The sequence below is a fragment of the Sphaerodactylus townsendi genome, linkage group LG03, assembly GCF_021028975.2.
Source record: "Sphaerodactylus townsendi isolate TG3544 linkage group LG03, MPM_Stown_v2.3, whole genome shotgun sequence".
In the NCBI taxonomy this organism is placed as follows: domain Eukaryota; kingdom Metazoa; phylum Chordata; class Lepidosauria; order Squamata; family Sphaerodactylidae; genus Sphaerodactylus; species Sphaerodactylus townsendi.
Genome location: NC_059427.1, coordinates 178,484,965 through 178,501,910, shown reverse-complemented (window position 1 = coordinate 178,501,910; position 16,946 = coordinate 178,484,965). Strand labels below are relative to the sequence as shown.

At 45.8% G+C, this 16,946-nt stretch overlaps 1 protein-coding gene across 3 annotated transcripts in view; it reads left to right on the top strand.

Moving 5' to 3' along the window:
• Positions 1 to 16,946, top strand: part of LOC125430305 (ATP-dependent 6-phosphofructokinase, muscle type) — a 65,278-nt gene that overhangs the window by 46,250 nt on the left and 2,082 nt on the right. For all 3 annotated transcript variants that reach the window (XM_048492228.1, XM_048492230.1, XM_048492227.1), the window contains exons 12-22: positions 615 to 679; positions 1,708 to 1,771; positions 4,807 to 4,953; positions 5,123 to 5,193; positions 7,728 to 7,815; positions 8,858 to 9,010; positions 10,076 to 10,240; positions 11,829 to 11,890; positions 13,656 to 13,767; positions 16,245 to 16,344; positions 16,425 to 16,530. In XM_048492228.1, the coding sequence (XP_048348185.1) occupies positions 615 to 679; positions 1,708 to 1,771; positions 4,807 to 4,953; positions 5,123 to 5,193; positions 7,728 to 7,815; positions 8,858 to 9,010; positions 10,076 to 10,240; positions 11,829 to 11,890; positions 13,656 to 13,767; positions 16,245 to 16,344; positions 16,425 to 16,530 (1,133 nt within the window). The remainder of the gene's footprint in view (positions 1 to 614; positions 680 to 1,707; positions 1,772 to 4,806; positions 4,954 to 5,122; positions 5,194 to 7,727; positions 7,816 to 8,857; positions 9,011 to 10,075; positions 10,241 to 11,828; positions 11,891 to 13,655; positions 13,768 to 16,244; positions 16,345 to 16,424; positions 16,531 to 16,946) is intronic.

Sequence of the window (16,946 nt, the reverse complement as noted above, 5' to 3'; positions counted from 1 at the left end):
CACCAGTTTGTAATTTTAAGAGTCCATTTGTATTTCAGGACCTCCATCCATTGTTATGAGAAAAATACATATTATAGTAATGAAAAAGAAAAGAAAAGGTAAACTTACATGCTTTAACTATAAAGAGAAATCCTGTAATTAATACCTGTAGGGAACAGGAGATTTTTAGATAGAGGCCAATGCCCAAGAGTAGTGGCCAGGTAAATGATCAGGAAGAAGTTCATTAAACTTGCAGGAGCCTAGAAGCAGAAACTGCTTTTAAAATAAAGGGATAGGGAAGACAATTTGAAGGAACGTAGTTCTACAAAGCCTCAGAAGTACTTTGTCAGTCAAACCCTTCTGTATAAACTGGCATGAAAATTGTGGTTTAAGTTGGGGGAGGGGGAAATCTCCATAAATCAGGACTCAAAAACGACTTAACGCCACCAAGGAAAACACTGGAATGCAATGGGTACTACTGATAATATCTGGACTCTTCATAAAAAAGAAATGAACAAATTATTTCAATTACAGAACAGACTGAAAGCAGTTGTTGTTTTAGTGAGAGAAGTCCCCAAACCACTTTTTCACAGTTCAGTTCTTCCTCTGTGACTTTTTCCTTCCTCTTTTACCAGACAAAAGATGTCACAACAGCAATGAATGAAGGGCGGTTTGATGATGCTCTTAAACTCAGAGGGAGGTGAGTGGGAGCCAACACAACATAAACAAACCTCTGTCTGGGGGGCCTCAGTTCTGTAGTTTTGTTTTGTATTTGGATTCGCTATGGGATAGCAAGACTCAATCTAATTACTGTTTATTAGGACATATTTTAATCAGTGTGACTGCAATTTAAGGTCAATCGATTGCTCATTTTCGGTAGGGTGGGGAACTATTTGGTTTTAGCCGTGTATTGTTGTAATGGGACAGGAAAAGGGGAGCTCTGCTTTTGATTGTTAAATGGCAAGCCTTTGTGTAGGTCTGGCTAACGGGCAGATGTATTTCATGTAGTAATAGGTAATCCAGTGATATTCAAAGGGTGAGTCACAATCCAGAAGTAGGTTGCAATTCTCTTGCAGGTGGAATGTGAGTCTTGAAGGTGTCTCTTGAGGGTGTCTCTGCCAATTACTTCGTCTTCCCTGCACCCAGTTGTTCCAAGAGCTCAGGTTGCTCCCAGCCCTTCAGTGGTGGCCTTCCAGAGGGGATGGATGTTGCTCGTGCAGTGTACAATGAGGATCTGGGAGACCCGGATTCAAATCCTCACTCTGCCATAGAAGCTTGCTAAGTGACAATAGGCTAGTCACATGCACACTTGGCCTAACCTACCTGAAGGGTTGTTGTGAGGATAAAATGAAGGCTCAGAGAGCAACATAAACCACTTTGGGTCCTCATTGGGGCAAAACGAGGGGTATCATTATTCCCATGTTACAGACAGGGAACTGCAGTTGGGTCAAAGGGGGCTTCTGAGTTCATGGCAGAGAGGTCATTTAAACTAGGGCCTTTATCCTTCATAGGTCAGAGCATTCCAAGCATGTATGCAGAAAGTCTGTATGTAGCCCTTTGGATATTTTCTTTGCAGTGAGTGTGATTCTGGAGTTCAGCTTTTAATTAAAGCCCCCTCCCCATCCCCCCAGGAGCTTGGCCATCAGACAATGCAGAACATACCCAGGTATTTTTGCCGAGGAAGGAACTGACTGCATTTCCATCAGCCTTTTTTCCCCCTTCTTTCAGGAGTTTCCAGAATAACTGGAATGTTTACAAGATTTTAGCCCACGTGCGTCCGCCTTCGGCCAAGGTGAGAGGAGAAACGTGCATGGCTATATGCCAGTAAAGGCTTATTGATTGGAACGTGCTTGTAATGCTGTGGAATTTGCATGACAACATAACCCTGGCTAGCTGGGGCACATCTGTGGGAGAGAATGCTTTCCATGCTTCCAAGCTGTTGCGACCGCACTTGGAGTACTGTGTCCAGTTCTGGTCGCCACATCTCAAAAAGGATATCGAAGAGATAGAAAAAGTGCAGAGAAGGGCAACGAGGATGATTGAAGGATTGGAGCACTTTCCTTATGAAGAGAGGCTGCAGAGTTTAGGACTCTTTAGTTTGGAGAGACGTCTGAGGGGGGATATGATTGAAGTCTATAAAATTATGCATGGGGTAGAAAATATGGACAGAGAGAAATTTTTCTCTCTTTCTCACAATACTAGAACCAGGGGGCATTCATTGAAAATGCTGGGGGGAAGAATTAGGACTAATAAAAGGAAACACTTCTTCACACAACGTGTGATTGGTGTTTGGAATATGCTGCCACAGGAGGTGGTGATGGCCACTAACCTGGATAAGTTTTCAGTGCTGGCTTGGACAGATTTACATGGAGAGGTCGAGACGGCGGCTACCAATCTTGATCCCTCCTTGATCTCAGATTGCAAGCAGCCTTAGCAGACCTCCTGGTGGGTGCTCAGGAGTTATGTTGTTGCAGCAGAAGGCCATTGCTTTCACCTCCTGCATGTGAGCTCCCCAAAGCGTACCCTGGTGGCCACCGCGAAAGTAGCAGGCACGCTGGACTAGATCTGAAGTGATGGCAAACCTTTCGGTGACCGGAGTGCCCAAAATCCGCAACCCCAAACCCACTTGATGATCGCAGCGTCAACATGGCAATTTTAACCTGAATACTCGAGGTTTTAGTTAAGAAAAAAATGGTTGGCTCTGGAGGCTAAGCATGCTACTTGGGAGTAAGCAAGCTTGGTGGTAGTTGTTGGCTTTGCTTTCTGAACAAACCGCGGCAACTCTTCCAACGGGTGAATCACACAACCCTAGAGGGTTTACTCAGAAGCAAGCCACACATTGCCAGCAACTCCATCTTACTTCCCAGGGTAAAGGGATCATGCTTTAGTTCTTCGCGATGAAAAATCAGTGGGTTTAACAGCAAGCTTAACAGGTTACCGCAACACTGCTTCCCCAAAACTAGGTTTAATTCTAATAATGGAGCCCAGCGGCCCAGGCCAGCCTAGATGTGTGTGTGTGTGTGGGGGGGCGATTTCCCCCCCACATGATGAACTCTATTTGTATGCGCTCCACAGAGAGGGCTCTGAGTGCCACCTCTGGCACCCGTGCCACAGGTTCGCCATCACTGGACTAGATGGACTCTGGTCTGATCCAGCAGGCTAGTTCTTATGTTCTTATGTTCACTCACTCTAAACTAAAAAGGCAGGAAAACTTAACCTTCTCCCCTGCTTAGGAAGGTAAGAGATGGCGTGCAGCTTTTTCTGCCTTGTATTGTGAAAGCAAAAAAAATCCGCACAAGTGGAATCAAATTTGTGTTCAGAATAAAACTGAATTCTGTCATTTGTATACCCTACACAGATCGGTGCATGCCTGTTTTATTTTGCATAATTTTGCTTCTACTGGTTACATCTGACTACAAACATGGTCTTGAGGCCTAGAAACTTGAAAGTGGATTATCTCATGATGCTGACAGGCAATTCCATTTCCAAGCTAGTGTATGGAGTGACTGTAGAAAGGTGTAGTACCCTGCCCAAATCGTTCTTTCTGAGCTGGGCTGTTTGTGCTCTGTGTATAATTCTGTGGCACGGTGGCTTTCCCATTCTTAAAGGGCTAGCAGGAAAAAGCTCTGATTGGTGGGGTGTTGTGGGTTTTCCAGATTGTATGACCATTCTCTAGCAGCATACTGGGAAACGGCCATACAACCCAGAAAACCCACAACACCCTAGTGATTCTGGCCGTGAAAGCCTTCAACAATGCTGTAATTGGTGCTTTAGGTTGTCCAAACATCCTATGCTGAGGGGGGATATGATTGAAGTTATAAAATTATGCATGGAGTAGAAAATGTTGACAGAGAGAAATTTTTCTCTCTTTCTCACAATACTAGAACCAGGGGGCATACATTGAAAATGCTGGGGGGAAGAATTAGGACTAATAAAAGGAAACACTTCTTCACACAGCGTGTGATTGGTGTTTGGAATATGCTGCCACAGGAGGTGGTGATGGCCACTAACCTGGATAGCTTTAAAAGGGGCTTGGATAGATTTATGGAGGAGAAGTCGATCTATGGCTACCAATCTTGATCCTCCTTGATCTGAGATTGCAAATGCCTTAGCAGATCAGGTGCTCAGGAGCAGCAGAAGGCCATTGCTCTCACATGCTGCATGTGAGCTCCCAAAGGCACCTGGTGGGCCACTGCGAGTAGCAGAGAGCTGGACTAGATGAACTCTGGTCTGCTCCAGCTGGCTTTTTCTTAAGTTCTTATGTCCTTATGGAACAGAGTTTGTTCCTGATACACAAACGGTGGCCATTAGTTGGGAACCTAGCAATTCAAGTCATGGACTAGTGTTGACCTTTCTTAACTTTTTAGGGCAGAGGTCCCAACTTTTTTGAGCCTGAGGGCATATTTGGAATTCTGACCTGGCAGAGCAGGCACACCAAAACAACGGCTGTAGTGGTAGCTGCTGCCACAGCATCATTTTAAAAATGCACAGCCAGTCAGATCTCCAGTAGTCAATCAGAAGCGTTGCTTAGCAAAAGTCCTTCCTGGCTCCAGTGACTTCCTAAAAACACTTGGTGGGTACCAACAAGGTTGGTGGGCGCCATGGTGCCCGTGGGCACCATATTGATAGGCACTGGCTTTGGCAAAGGGGGAACTTTTGTGTCCCCTTGCAGTTGTTTCATTTCTGCACACATCTGCACACAGTATTAATCATGGTGGCAGGCTATTTCTTTTCTGAGTTCAGAACCACCTCTTCTGACAGAGTTACCTCAGCACGGGCGATGGGCACTTGACATGGTTGGTAATTTTGTCCCTTTCTCTCCTGCAGAGTGGCTACAACTTGGCAGTAATGAATGTTGGTGCCCCAGCAGCTGGTATGAACGCTGCAGTGAGATCTACGGTCAGGATTGGGCTAATTCACGGCCACAGGATGCTCGCTGTTCACGATGGATTTGAAGGCCTGGCTGAACGAAAAGTGGGTTATCCGTTTGTTTCTTATTTGTTGAAGGAGGGATTTCTCGTTCCTTCCGTAACTGTGGGGAGCTTATGTGGCAGAGCTTGATGATCATGTTGTCATTTTGGAAGAGCCCCTTCCGCTGAGAAATGTCTCTCTGTGTCCTTCTCCTCTCACCCCTGCTCCATAGGTTGAAGAGATTGCATGGGGAGGAGTTGGTGGCTGGACTGGAAAAGGTGGCTCGAGCCTAGGAACCAAAAGGTATCTGGATGTGGGGTCATCAGCTCCAGATTGGGAAATTCCTGGAGAGGGAAGGCAGCTCAGCTAGCATAACACCATAGAATCCCGCCCCCCTCCAAAGCAGCCATTTTCACCAGGGCAGAGGCATTCCTCCCATTGGGCAAAGTGGGCAGTTGCCCAGGGCGCCCCCTTATGGGGGGTGCAAAAACTGCAGGTTCATTTGCGGGATTTTTTTTGGTTGGTATTTTCAGTGTTTTTCTGTTTTTGGCCTGCAGAGGGCGCAGTTTTTAGACTAGCAGCACCAAAATTTCAGGGATTTTTCGGGAGACTCTCCTGATGACATCACCCAGGTTTGGTGAGGTTTGGGAGTCCAAAGTTATGGGCTCCCAAAGGGAGTGCCCCCATTCCCCATTGTTTCCAATGGGAGATAAAAGGAGATGGGGGCTACACCTTTGAGGGTCCATAACTTTGGACCCCCTGAACCAAAATTCACCAAACCTGGCTGGTGTCATCAGGAGAGTCTCCTGAAGATACCCTGAAAGTTTGGTGCTGCTATCTTAATAATTGCACCCCTGACAGCAGGCACCCCCTAAATTTCCCCAGATTTTCCTTTTAAATCTACCCTCTTCCTGCCAATGCTTGTTTTCTTTCTTTCTTTTATTCTCTCAATGCCTAATAAAGGTTATTATTATTAAATCCACCCCCTTCGGCATGGATTTAAAGGAAGAATCTAAGGTCACCAATTTAAACATTGAAAATGATGCTGTTTCAGGGTGAGGGAGAATCCACCGCAAAACAGCATCACTTTCAATGTTGTTTAAACTGGGGACCCCAGATTCTCCCTTTAAGGTGGATTTAAAAGGAGAATCTGGGCTTCCTAGTTTAAACACCATTGAAAATAATGCTGTTCGGGGGTGGATTCCAGCATTAATGCTGTTCAGATTCCAGCATTAATGCTGTTCGGGGGTGGATTCCAGCATTAATGCTGTTCGGGGGTGGATTCCTGAGCCCTTCGGGGGAGGGCGGTTTATAAATATAATAAATAATAATAATAATAATAATTAATTGTTTAAACTAGGGAGCCCAGATTTTCCTTTTAAATCCACCTTAAAGGGAGAATCTGGGGTCCCCAGTTTAAATAACATTGAAAGTGATGCTGTTCGGGGGTGGATTCCAGCATCACTTGTTTAAACTAGGGAACCTAGATTCTCCTTTTAAATCCACCTTAAAGGGAGAATCTGGGGTCCCCAGTTTAAATAACATTGAAAGTGATGCTGTTTCCCCCAATTGGGGGGACTGGATACAACACCATAAAATGTTTTCAAAAATATTTCTGCTGTGTGGCGTGGCCCATTGCTGTGTTCAGATTTGTGAGTTGGGGGATGTTCTATAATGTGATGGTGACTTTGAAATGACCTGGGGTAAAAAAATCATTGTTTGGTCACGGTGGGAGAGGGTGGCCGCCCATGGGGCGGGGGCATCAAACTCAGGTTTTGCCCCTGGGCTCCAGTTTGCCTAGTTACGCCACTGCTCATTGGGAACTGATCTCTGTAGTCTAGAGATCTGTTGTAATTTCGGGGGATTTCCAGATCCTACTTGGAGGTTGGCAACATATCTGGATGTGGGAGAGAGATTGGTTTAATTGATTGTATTTACATCCTTCTTTTTTATTATAAAATCCTTGCCATGGCATATGGTATTGGAACAACACAGCATTAATGATTTACATGTCCTTGGTCTGTTGTTGTTTTTTAAATTAAACTTTGAAGTACTTTCTTTTATTTTAAAAAGCTTCTACCCCACTTTTCTCCTGCCCCGGCAGCTTCCAATTTAAATCACACTCAACAACAACAAAAATAACCTCTCAAATATACCACATCTCAGATTGGACGAGTATAAGTTCTGGTCCGGGCAAAGATCTTTATAGTTCCAGAGGTATCAGGAAAGGCAGGGCTGAGCAGCTACTCTTTCTCAGCCCTGGCTAGAAAAAACTATTTTTCCTGTGATATGCTTTGTAAAACTAAAGTTAATTAAAGTTGCTGATGTATTTTTTCCTTAAATTAAAATTGACAAAGCATTTTGCTCTTACCCCTGGAAATGTTTACTTTTTGGGTGGAAAAGAGTAACAATGACCACCCTCAGTAGAGGTAACTGCCTATATTTTTGGCTTGAAAGGAATGCCAGGCCAGGGCAGTGACTCATGCAGAGATACAACAAGAAGCATTCACTATGGGAAAGTGGTTCGTATTTTTCTCTGCACTATGAGCAATTAAATGCTTCTCTTTTACCTAATGCTGAGTTGCAGCAAAACTGCCCATGCTCCAGCCAGGGCGGCCAGAGCAGTAAATCATATAGAGATGCAACAGGCAACTTTATCTATAATTTAATTTAGTAATTTAAGCACACTAACAGTTGCCTAGTAGTATCCTAGTGTCCCTCAACACATTGTTTGGCAGTTACTGATATAGATACCTTGTGTTTGCCATAGGTGAACTTAAGGAGTACCATCCCATGGAAGAACGGGACTGATGTTTTCTCTACTTATTCTGTTGCAGGACTCTGCCTAAGAAATACTTTGAACAAATCAGTAGTACCATTGCTGACTTCGGCATTCATGGCTTGATCGTCATTGGAGGCTTTGAGGTAGGCCTCAGGAAAGCCTTGGCTGTTCAGAACCTGAGATGACAGAAAGCGAAAGCAATCTTCTCTGGGGCTATCAGTGTTGCTTAGGAGTGGATACTTTTCTGCATATCCTGACCTAGATATTCTGAAGGGGAGGGGAGGCTGGTAATTGGCCCAGGAAAGACGGGCCGCTGGAGCCACCAGAGCTGCCCAGCTGTACTTACGAGCATGCCGCCCCCAGAGAGGCATCCTCTGCCCGGGCCTCTCCTTCCTTCCTTCCTTCCTTCCTTCCTTCCTTCCTTCCTTCCTTCCTTCCTTCCTTCCTTCCTTCCTTCCTTCCTTCCTTCCTTCCTTCCTTCCTTCCTTCCTTCCTTCCTTCCTTCCTTCCTTCCTTCCTTCCTTCCTTCCTTCCTTCCTTCCTTCCTTCCTTCCTTCCTTCCTTCCCTCCCTCCCTCCCTCCCTCCCTCCCTCCCTCCCTCCCTCCACTGCCTGGGCCCTCTGGCCAGTGGAAGCCCAGCAATGCTGCCTGGGCCCTCTTGCCCAGCTTTTAAAATTTGGCACACAACAGGCTGGAGCCTGGACAGATGAAGCACCTCTTGGCTTGCTGCAAAGGAGTGTTTAGAGTGTGGAGGGGAGGAGCCTGCAGGCCATGGCTCACCCACCCACCTTTCTTGCCCATGAGCCTGCCAGGCCTCACTTACCCTTCCTGGCCTGCCCCGGGGGGGGGGGGGGCAGGTGGCCAAATGTGACCCCAACGTAATTAAGGTGAGTGGCACCTGGCTTGTGAGACCCCCCAAACCCCCCAAGACACACCCATGGTGGTTCTGGAGGCGTCTGAGTTAATGTCTCCTATGGCTGAAAGAGATGATGTGAGTAAAAAGTCTGCTTGCTGAACAGTGGTGAAAAGAGATTGGTGGAAAGGATGGAGGAAGCTGTGAGGGGCTGATGTCAAAAGTTCTTGGAATTTTGGAAGCCTGCTTAGAACCATTCCCATGCAGTTTACTGGTGCCCTTCCTGCTTCTAAGACGGGCTGTGAAAGCAACAATGTTTGGTCTTCTCCTAGGCTTTCACTGGCAGCCTAGAGCTGATCGAAGGCCGGGCAAAGTTCGAGGAGCTCTGCATCCCCATCTGTGTTATCCCAGCCACCGTCTCCAACAACGTTCCCGGCTCCGATTTCAGCATTGGTGCCGACACCGCTCTCAACACCATCACGGCGGTAAAGCATCCGTTTGCCTCTTGGCTCAAGTTGATTACATGCCGGGTTGGCTTTCCCCACAGAGCAGAGATTGGCGGTTGTCGAAAGCAGTGCTCTGCAGAGGGCAATCGCATTTGCTACAGGGGCAAACACTGTCTTCGTGTACATGTTTGCGCTGCACTGGAACAGCAGGCCAGTTCTGAAGAAAAGAGCCGGATGGCCTGGTCTTTCTGTGTATTGTATTTATTCTTCCGTTTCTAAATGAGCACAGAAAACACACAGAATTCCAAACCCCATCTAAAAACAAGATTTTTTTTTTAAATCCGCATTTTCAGAAACTCTGTTTTCCTTTAAAGCAAAGCAAACATTTGGGACTTGGAAGATTTGGCCTGTGGATAATGTCTCCAGTGCTAGGGCTGGACTTGATGCAGCAGTGACGTAGGAGGTTAAGAGCTCGTGTATCTAATCTGGAGGAACCGGGTTTGATTCCCAGCTCTGCCGCCTGAGCTGTGGAGGCTTATCTGGGGAATTCAGATTAGCCTGTGCACTCCCACACACGCCAGCTGGGTGACCTTGGGCTAGTCACAGTTCTTCGGAGCTCTCTCAGCCCCACCTACCTCACAGGGTGTTTGTTGTGAGGGGGAAAGGGCAAGGAGATTGTCAGCCCCTTTGAGTCTCCTGCAGGAGAGAAAGGGGGGATATAAATCCAAACTCTTCTAGTGTTGTGTGTACAAAACTTGGGGACCTCTGAGATTTAGTAGCAGCTGGGCCTAGTTTTGGAGCCTGCAAAAGCCTCTCAGAAGAACCTTTTCCCTTCCAGTAATTTTTTTTTCATCTCATCTGATCTCAGAAGCGAAGCAGGGTTGGCCCTGGTAAGTATTTGGATGGGAGACCACCAAGGAATTCTAGGGTCGGTAAGCAGAGGCAAATCACCTCTCTCACCTTGTAAGCCCTATGGGGACACCGTAATTCTGCTGTGACTTGATGGCACTTTACACACATGCACGGTTTTTTTCAAAAACCTCATTCAGAGCTGGCTACTGCTGTTTGATGTGTGGTTTGATATGTCCTTTGTTGAATCCCTAGACATGCGATCGTATCAAGCAATCTGCAGCTGGCACGAAGAGGCGGGTGTTTATCATTGAGACGATGGGAGGTTACTGCGGCTACCTGGCTACCTTGGCAGGCATGGCTGCCGGAGCTGATGCAGCGTATATTTATGAAGACCCTTTCACCATCCACGACTTGGAGGTGAAAATCTTTCTAGACCTTTGTTTCTTAAAAGCAGGCCTGTTCCAGCGTGGTGTAGTGGTTAAGAGCAGGTGCACTCTAATCTGGGGAACTGGGTTTGATTCCCCACTCTGCCACTTGAGCTGTGGAGGCTTATCTGGTGAACCAGATTAGCTTGTGCATTCTAACACAGGTGGGTGACCTTGGGTTAGTAATGGTTCTTTGAAGCTAGAACCAGGGGGCATTCATTGAAAATGCTGGGGGGAAGAATTAGGACTAATAAAAGGAAACACTTCTTCACGCAACGTGTGATTGGTGTTTGGAATATGCTGCCACAGGAGGTGGTGATGGCCACTAACCTGGATAGCTTTCAAAGGGGCTTGGACAGATTTATGGAGGAGAAGTCGATTTATGGTTACCAATCTTGATCCTCTTTGATTTGAGATTGCAAATGCCTTAACAGTCCAGGTGCTCGGGAGCAACAGCCGCAGAAGGCCATTGCTTTCACATCCTGCATGTGAGCTCCCAAAGGCACCTGGTGGGCCACTGCGAGTAGCAGAGAGCTGGACTAGATGGACTCTGGTCTGATCCAGTTGGCTTGCTCTTATGTTCTCTTATGAAGCTCTCTCAGCCCCACCTACCTCACAGGGTGTTTACAGTGAGGGGGGAAGGGAAAGGAGATTGTAAGTCCCTTTGAGTTTCCTTACAGGAGAGAAAGGGGGGGATATAAATCCAAACTGCTACTACTCTTCCTCCTCCTCCTCCTCTTCTTCTTCTAAGAGGGCACTGCAGCATGACTCTCATTCATTACCTCTCCTAGAGCTTCTACTACATATATTGAAGCAGCCATTCTCAGAGAGTGTGATGGGGCTATGAGAAAACTAATAATGAGCAACTAGGAATCAATTAATTAACCATTGGAGCAGGTGTCCTGCATCTCTGCATGATCGATCCACCAATGTTATCTTGCTGTTTTCTTGAATCAACCTTCATGGGGGATGACTAACTCTGGTATAGGATAAAAAGAGCAAATATTAAATTGCTCCAAGCAATGTCACCCTGTTCAAAGAAGGCTGCCTGTTGTGTCTCTGCATGAACCACCCTTCTGGGCTTTTCAGGAGACGTTCCCAGAACAGTGAAACATGCAGAGCAATGGGGTAGATTTTTCTTGAAGGCAGCTAAATCTTACATATATTAAAATACACATACAACTTCTTTAAGTCAAAGAGTAGTGTTTCAGATAATTCAGAAGGTACCAGTAGACCTCAGTTTCTTAAGCATGAATGTATTTATGGACAAGGACTATATGATATCACTAGTGTAAATGAATTCAGAATGAATTTATATATATATTTGCCAAATGATGGCCCAAACATTATTTTATAAATTGTGGTTTATATATAAACGTTCAAGTCTCCAACAGGTACCACGGTACTAAACAGTCTGTTGGCGGAGGGGCGGGGAGAAGTGAGAGCATCCTAATGGAAGACAGTGTTGTAAGCCTCAGTTGTGTGGGAAACCTTGGCTTGTGTGTAGTTTGGGGAAACAGCCTCCTGCTTTCGTAAGAAACCATGTGATCCATGTTAATCACTGTTCCTTTGGTTGACAGGCTAATGTGGAGCATCTGACCGAGAAAATGAAGACCACAGTGAAGAGAGGTCTAGTACTGAGGTATCCTTCAAGGTCTTGTCAATTAAAAAAACCAGGAAGTTGCTTGATGTTTACAAGTAGCTTCCATATCCTCGTAAGAGGGGTCGAAGCATTCTACTGCTCTCAAAACCAGCACCTATCTTTTTCTGTTCTGAGGCAAACTAAGCAAAACAAAAAACACTGTTCAGTTCTTCATATTTTCTTTTTTAAAATTATTTTATTTTATCAACAAAAAAATTATAGGAAAGGGAAAAAGGTTGAAAGAATACAAATTAAGTAAACATGAATATAATATCATAAGAAAAGTAAAACTGAAAAAATAAAAAGAAGAGTTGATATAGAACAGTAGGGAACCTTTAACACTCAAAGAGCCATTTGGACCCGTTTTCCACGGGAAAAGAAAACACTTGGAGCCGCAAATAATTTTTGACATTTAAAATAAAGATAACACTATATATATATATAGGGTTTTTTAACCTTTTACTCTGCTCATTCTGAGAAGCGCATGGATGCGCCCGCCCTGCTGCTTGCAGGGCGGGCAAGGATGAAGCTGGCGGCTTGGCCTCGCCGGCCGCCGGGAAAGCGCCCGCCCCGCTCCAACGGGGTGGGTGAGAGGGGAAGCCCACGGCGCGGCCCAGCTGACCGTGGGCAGTTGGTGCACCGGCCCTGCTGCCTGCAGGGCGGGCAAGGATGGGGCCGGCTGCTCGGCGCGTGGAGCCACAGTGCAAGGGCAGAAGAGCCGCATGCGGCTCTCGAGCCGCAGGTTCCCTACCCCTGATATAGAAAAAGAAGGAAGGCAAGGCTTCTTCTAAGATCTCATGATTTACACAGACTTGCTGATCCTAGATTTTCTCACAACTAGTGGGTCTGTGTCAAACCCCTGTATCAAATCAGTTCACCTGCTGAATTTTAGGTCTCCAATATCTGGAGAGGCGACAGCCGGGGGGAAAAATTGCTCTACAGCCACAAAATAGCTCCTTTCAGCAGGAATGGTTGGGAGCACACGGAGGGCCATTTTCCCAGAAGAGCCGTTCTTCAGATTTTCAGCATCTATGCCAATAAAGGCTTGCTTGCTTGAAAGATTTTCAGCATAGTTCAGCTTGAATGAAGAGACATCTGACTATGGAGGTGCCTACTGACTGGCACTCGTGACATAATTAATCCACTTTCTCTCCCCTCCCATTCAACTCCAAGACTCTAGAACAGCGGTTCTCAACCTGTGGGTCGCGACTCCTTTGGGGGTCGAACGACCTTTTCCCAGGGGTCGCCTAAGACTCTCTGCATCAGTGTTCTCCATCTGTAAAATGGATAAATGTTAGGGTTGGGGGTCACCATGACATGAGGAACTATATTAAAGGGTCGCGGCGTTAGGAAGGTTGAGAACCACTGCGCTAGAATAATTTTGCAAGCCTTTTTTGTGGGGTAGGGATTTCCTTTGTTTTCCAGTAAAGGGGAAAATGGACATGCAAGTGCCACTGTGTAAGGGCACAGGATTGTTTTGCAAAGTAAATGTACAGAACAAGGAAAGTCGTTAGTTAGCTAAGCTGGAGGATCAGCAAACCATTGAGCAAGCAGAGCATAATTCGTTCTTAGCTCTAAATATGGCAGCCAGATAGCTTGGAAGAAAGTTTGCCAACAGTCTCTTGCAAGAGAACATTCTTAGCACAAGGTTGAACCCTTCTGCCTCTCTTTATCTCTTTCTTGCTGGTGCTTTTAATGCTTGCTAATAGTAGATGCACGTCGTCATCCTCATTCCCACATGCCATTTTTATTTCTGCCTTTCCAGAAATGAGAAATGCAATGAGAACTATACTACTGATTTCATCTACAACTTATACTCCGAGGAGGGAAAAGGCATTTTTGACACAAGAAAGAACGTGTTAGGCCACATGCAGCAGGTAAGTCTGCTGCTAGAAAATACCATATTTGGTTGATGCCAAAACAGAGTTTAATAATCATGTTAGGTGTTTCCTGAATGTGCAGGTCGCAGAGCAGAACCAAGACAAATCGGTAGGCTCTTTGGAAGAGCCATAAAGGGTTGGTCTCACCCATTGTGTCTAAGTAACATGGCAACCAATTCCAAAGCCTTTATTGGCATTATAAACTACAGAGTTAGTAGAAAAGTAGAAAAGAGGCATTTATCTACTAACGGAGACATTAAAACATTAAAATGCATTAAAACATTAAATACATTAAATACATTAAAACAATGTTGAACGTTCACTACCACGCCTTGTAAACCGCACACATATAAATTGATTAACCGTTACTACTATGTAGGCAATGATTGCGCCTGACCAGATAGTGCCTCAAAAAACTTGCAACATTCTCACATACAAGATCACAGGACCCGTTGAGTAGAAAGTTCATCACAGATGGTAACCTGACAGCGTTTGAGCTCTCTACCAATGGACAGATGTACATGGCAACCTAAAATTACCACTTCAGTGTTTTGATATCTTGGTGTCCATGAAATTCTGTCTTGTCCCTGATGTGTTTTGTAGGCCACACTGGCTGATTTCAATAACTAGTGCCCTGGCAAAGATTAAACTGTAACTGGGAAATCCCCGATTCAAATTTCCCATAGTAGTCAAGCTGGTATTTTTGGCTCCTACCAGTAGCTCCTTCCTTTCCATGTGACGTATTTTAAGGTTTCTTACAAGGACTAAGGAGCCACGTGGCGTAGTGGTTAAGTGTTTGCACTGCCACTCACACGGGCAGGAGTTCAAGCCCCCTGTGGGTCAGATATCCTGGCAGCTGGCTCATGGTCAACTCAGCCATCCATCCATGCTTGGTCGGTAAATGAGTACCTAGCTCATGGGGGGGGGGGGGGGAAGGGGTAAAGAATAGCCAGGGAAAGCAATGACAAACTACCCCATAAAAACGGCTTGCCTATGAAATCACTGCTTGCAGTGGTGCCCCAGGTTCGAACACGACTGAAGGGGAAGCTTTACTTTTACAAGGACTATTGTGATGATATACTATATTCAAAGCATTATTCAAATATTACTAGTAGAGTCCCTTTTCTTCTCAATAGTTCTGATGCTTTCTCAAGCTTCATTCTCTTTGAAGGGCAAGAGGACATCCTGAGAGGGTGATTCCCAGCCCTCGGATCCAGGAGGTAGGATCACATTTCTTGTTCCACTTCCTGTTTCCTGTCTGGGAGTTACCTGCTCCAGTTTGTCCCCTGCCTTGGCAAGGGAGAGCAGGCTCCGAGAGTATCATCCTCAGAGGCGTAGGAGGTTAAGAGCTCGTGTATCTAATCTGGAGGAACCGGGTTTCATTCCCAGCTGTGCTGCCTGAGCTGTAGAGGCTTATCTGGGGAATTCAGATTAGCATCTACACTCCCACACACGCCAGCTGAGTGACCTTGGGCTAGTCACAGCTTCTCGGAGCTCTCTCAGTTCCACCTACCTCACAGGGTGTTTGTTGTGAGGGGGGAAGGGCAAGGAGATTGTCAGCCCCTTTGAGTCTCCTGCAGGAGAGGAAGGGGGGATATAAATCCAAACTCTTCTTCTTCTTAAATCACAAGGCTGCTGGGATAAGATGGAGAATTTATGCTATCGATATTATATCTATCTTCTATGTCCCGCTGTCCCTAGCAACTAACAGGAGCACCAGCATGGCATGAGCCATGATGTCACTTTCTGGGGATGCCACATTCTTTTAGGAATTGCTGGAAATTCTGTGATAAAACTATAGAGTTTCTGTTGATTCCTAGAGCAACATGACATTACTTCGGGTTTTGTCCCAGAAGTGGCATTATGTTGTACATGCTGCCAACTTTAAAAAAATATATCTGCTGCTGCCATACCACACAGCAGCTGGCAACTAGGGGTGCTGGCAGGAGACCTGGCAACCCTAGACAGGGGCAGCCACAAAATGGCTGCTGCAAGAGGCAATCGCAGAATGTCAAAAGTGAGGTTGTGCATGACTCTAATAAACTCTTTAAACTTTCAGGCAGAAGTTCTGCCTAGCAGGATGCCTTTTCAAATGAACATATAGTTTTAAAATAGTTTTTTTTCCATAGACACAGCTTTTCTCCAGCCACAGCGAAGATCCTTGTGCTGCGGAGGCAGTTATTGCTGAAGCAACTTTTTCAAAATCTCTGCCGCCAATCTGATCTCCGGTGGCCAATTGAAAGCCACCCTGGTGAAAGCCCCGCCTGGTCCTGTCAGCTTTTAAAAAAACCAACTTCATTGGCACAAGAAGTGTTTGCAGACACCACCCTGTGGACCCCGTGCTTAGTTTCTTATCTCTGCATCAGTGCATCAAAATCCCTCCTTTGCAGCCCTTTTGAGCTATTTACAAAGCCTATTCCCACAGGTGTGATTCTCATGGAAAATCAAACCCAGCCTTCCTTTATTTATCGCAGGGTGGGTCACCAACTCCATTTGACAGGAACTTTGGAACGAAGATGGGTGCCAAAGCAGTGGCGTGGATGTCTGGCAAGATCAAAGAATGTTCCAGGCATGGTAGGTGGTCGCTGGATGTTCCGTACATTGGCGTTAGCTTTTTTGTGAATTTGCTGAACATTTTGTCCCTCTTTTTGCAGGCCGTATCTTTGCCAACACCGCCGATTCTGCTTGCCTCTTGGGGATGCGCAGGCGGGCTCTCTTGTTCCAGCCTCTCTCTGAACTCAAAGAACAAACAGATTTTGAGTAAGTTTCTTTGCTTCCTTCTCTGAGGGCCCTGTGAGCAAAAGAGTTGGGCAACCAGCATTGAAAGCCTAAAGATTTCACTGCAGTTTCTAGCGCTCGTGACGCCAGGGAGAGAGAAAATCTTAAAATAGAAGCTGAAAAATTGCCCATATTGGATCATTGTAGTAACCTTCTGGAGCCATTCATTCTTAATCAGTCAGAATTTAGTTCTGGTGATCTGCCTTGGGAAAACTGGAAGCGAACTCACATATTGGTAGTACCACTGGCTGATTGTTATCAAATTGCTAGACAAGCGGAGCCAATATAGGAAGCCTGCTCTTCCGGAACCCCACTCCCCAATAGGTGCAAATTATTCTGAGAATTAGGAAGAAACCAGTAGAGGCAAGAGTCAGTAGAATACCATCTTGGTGGGAAAA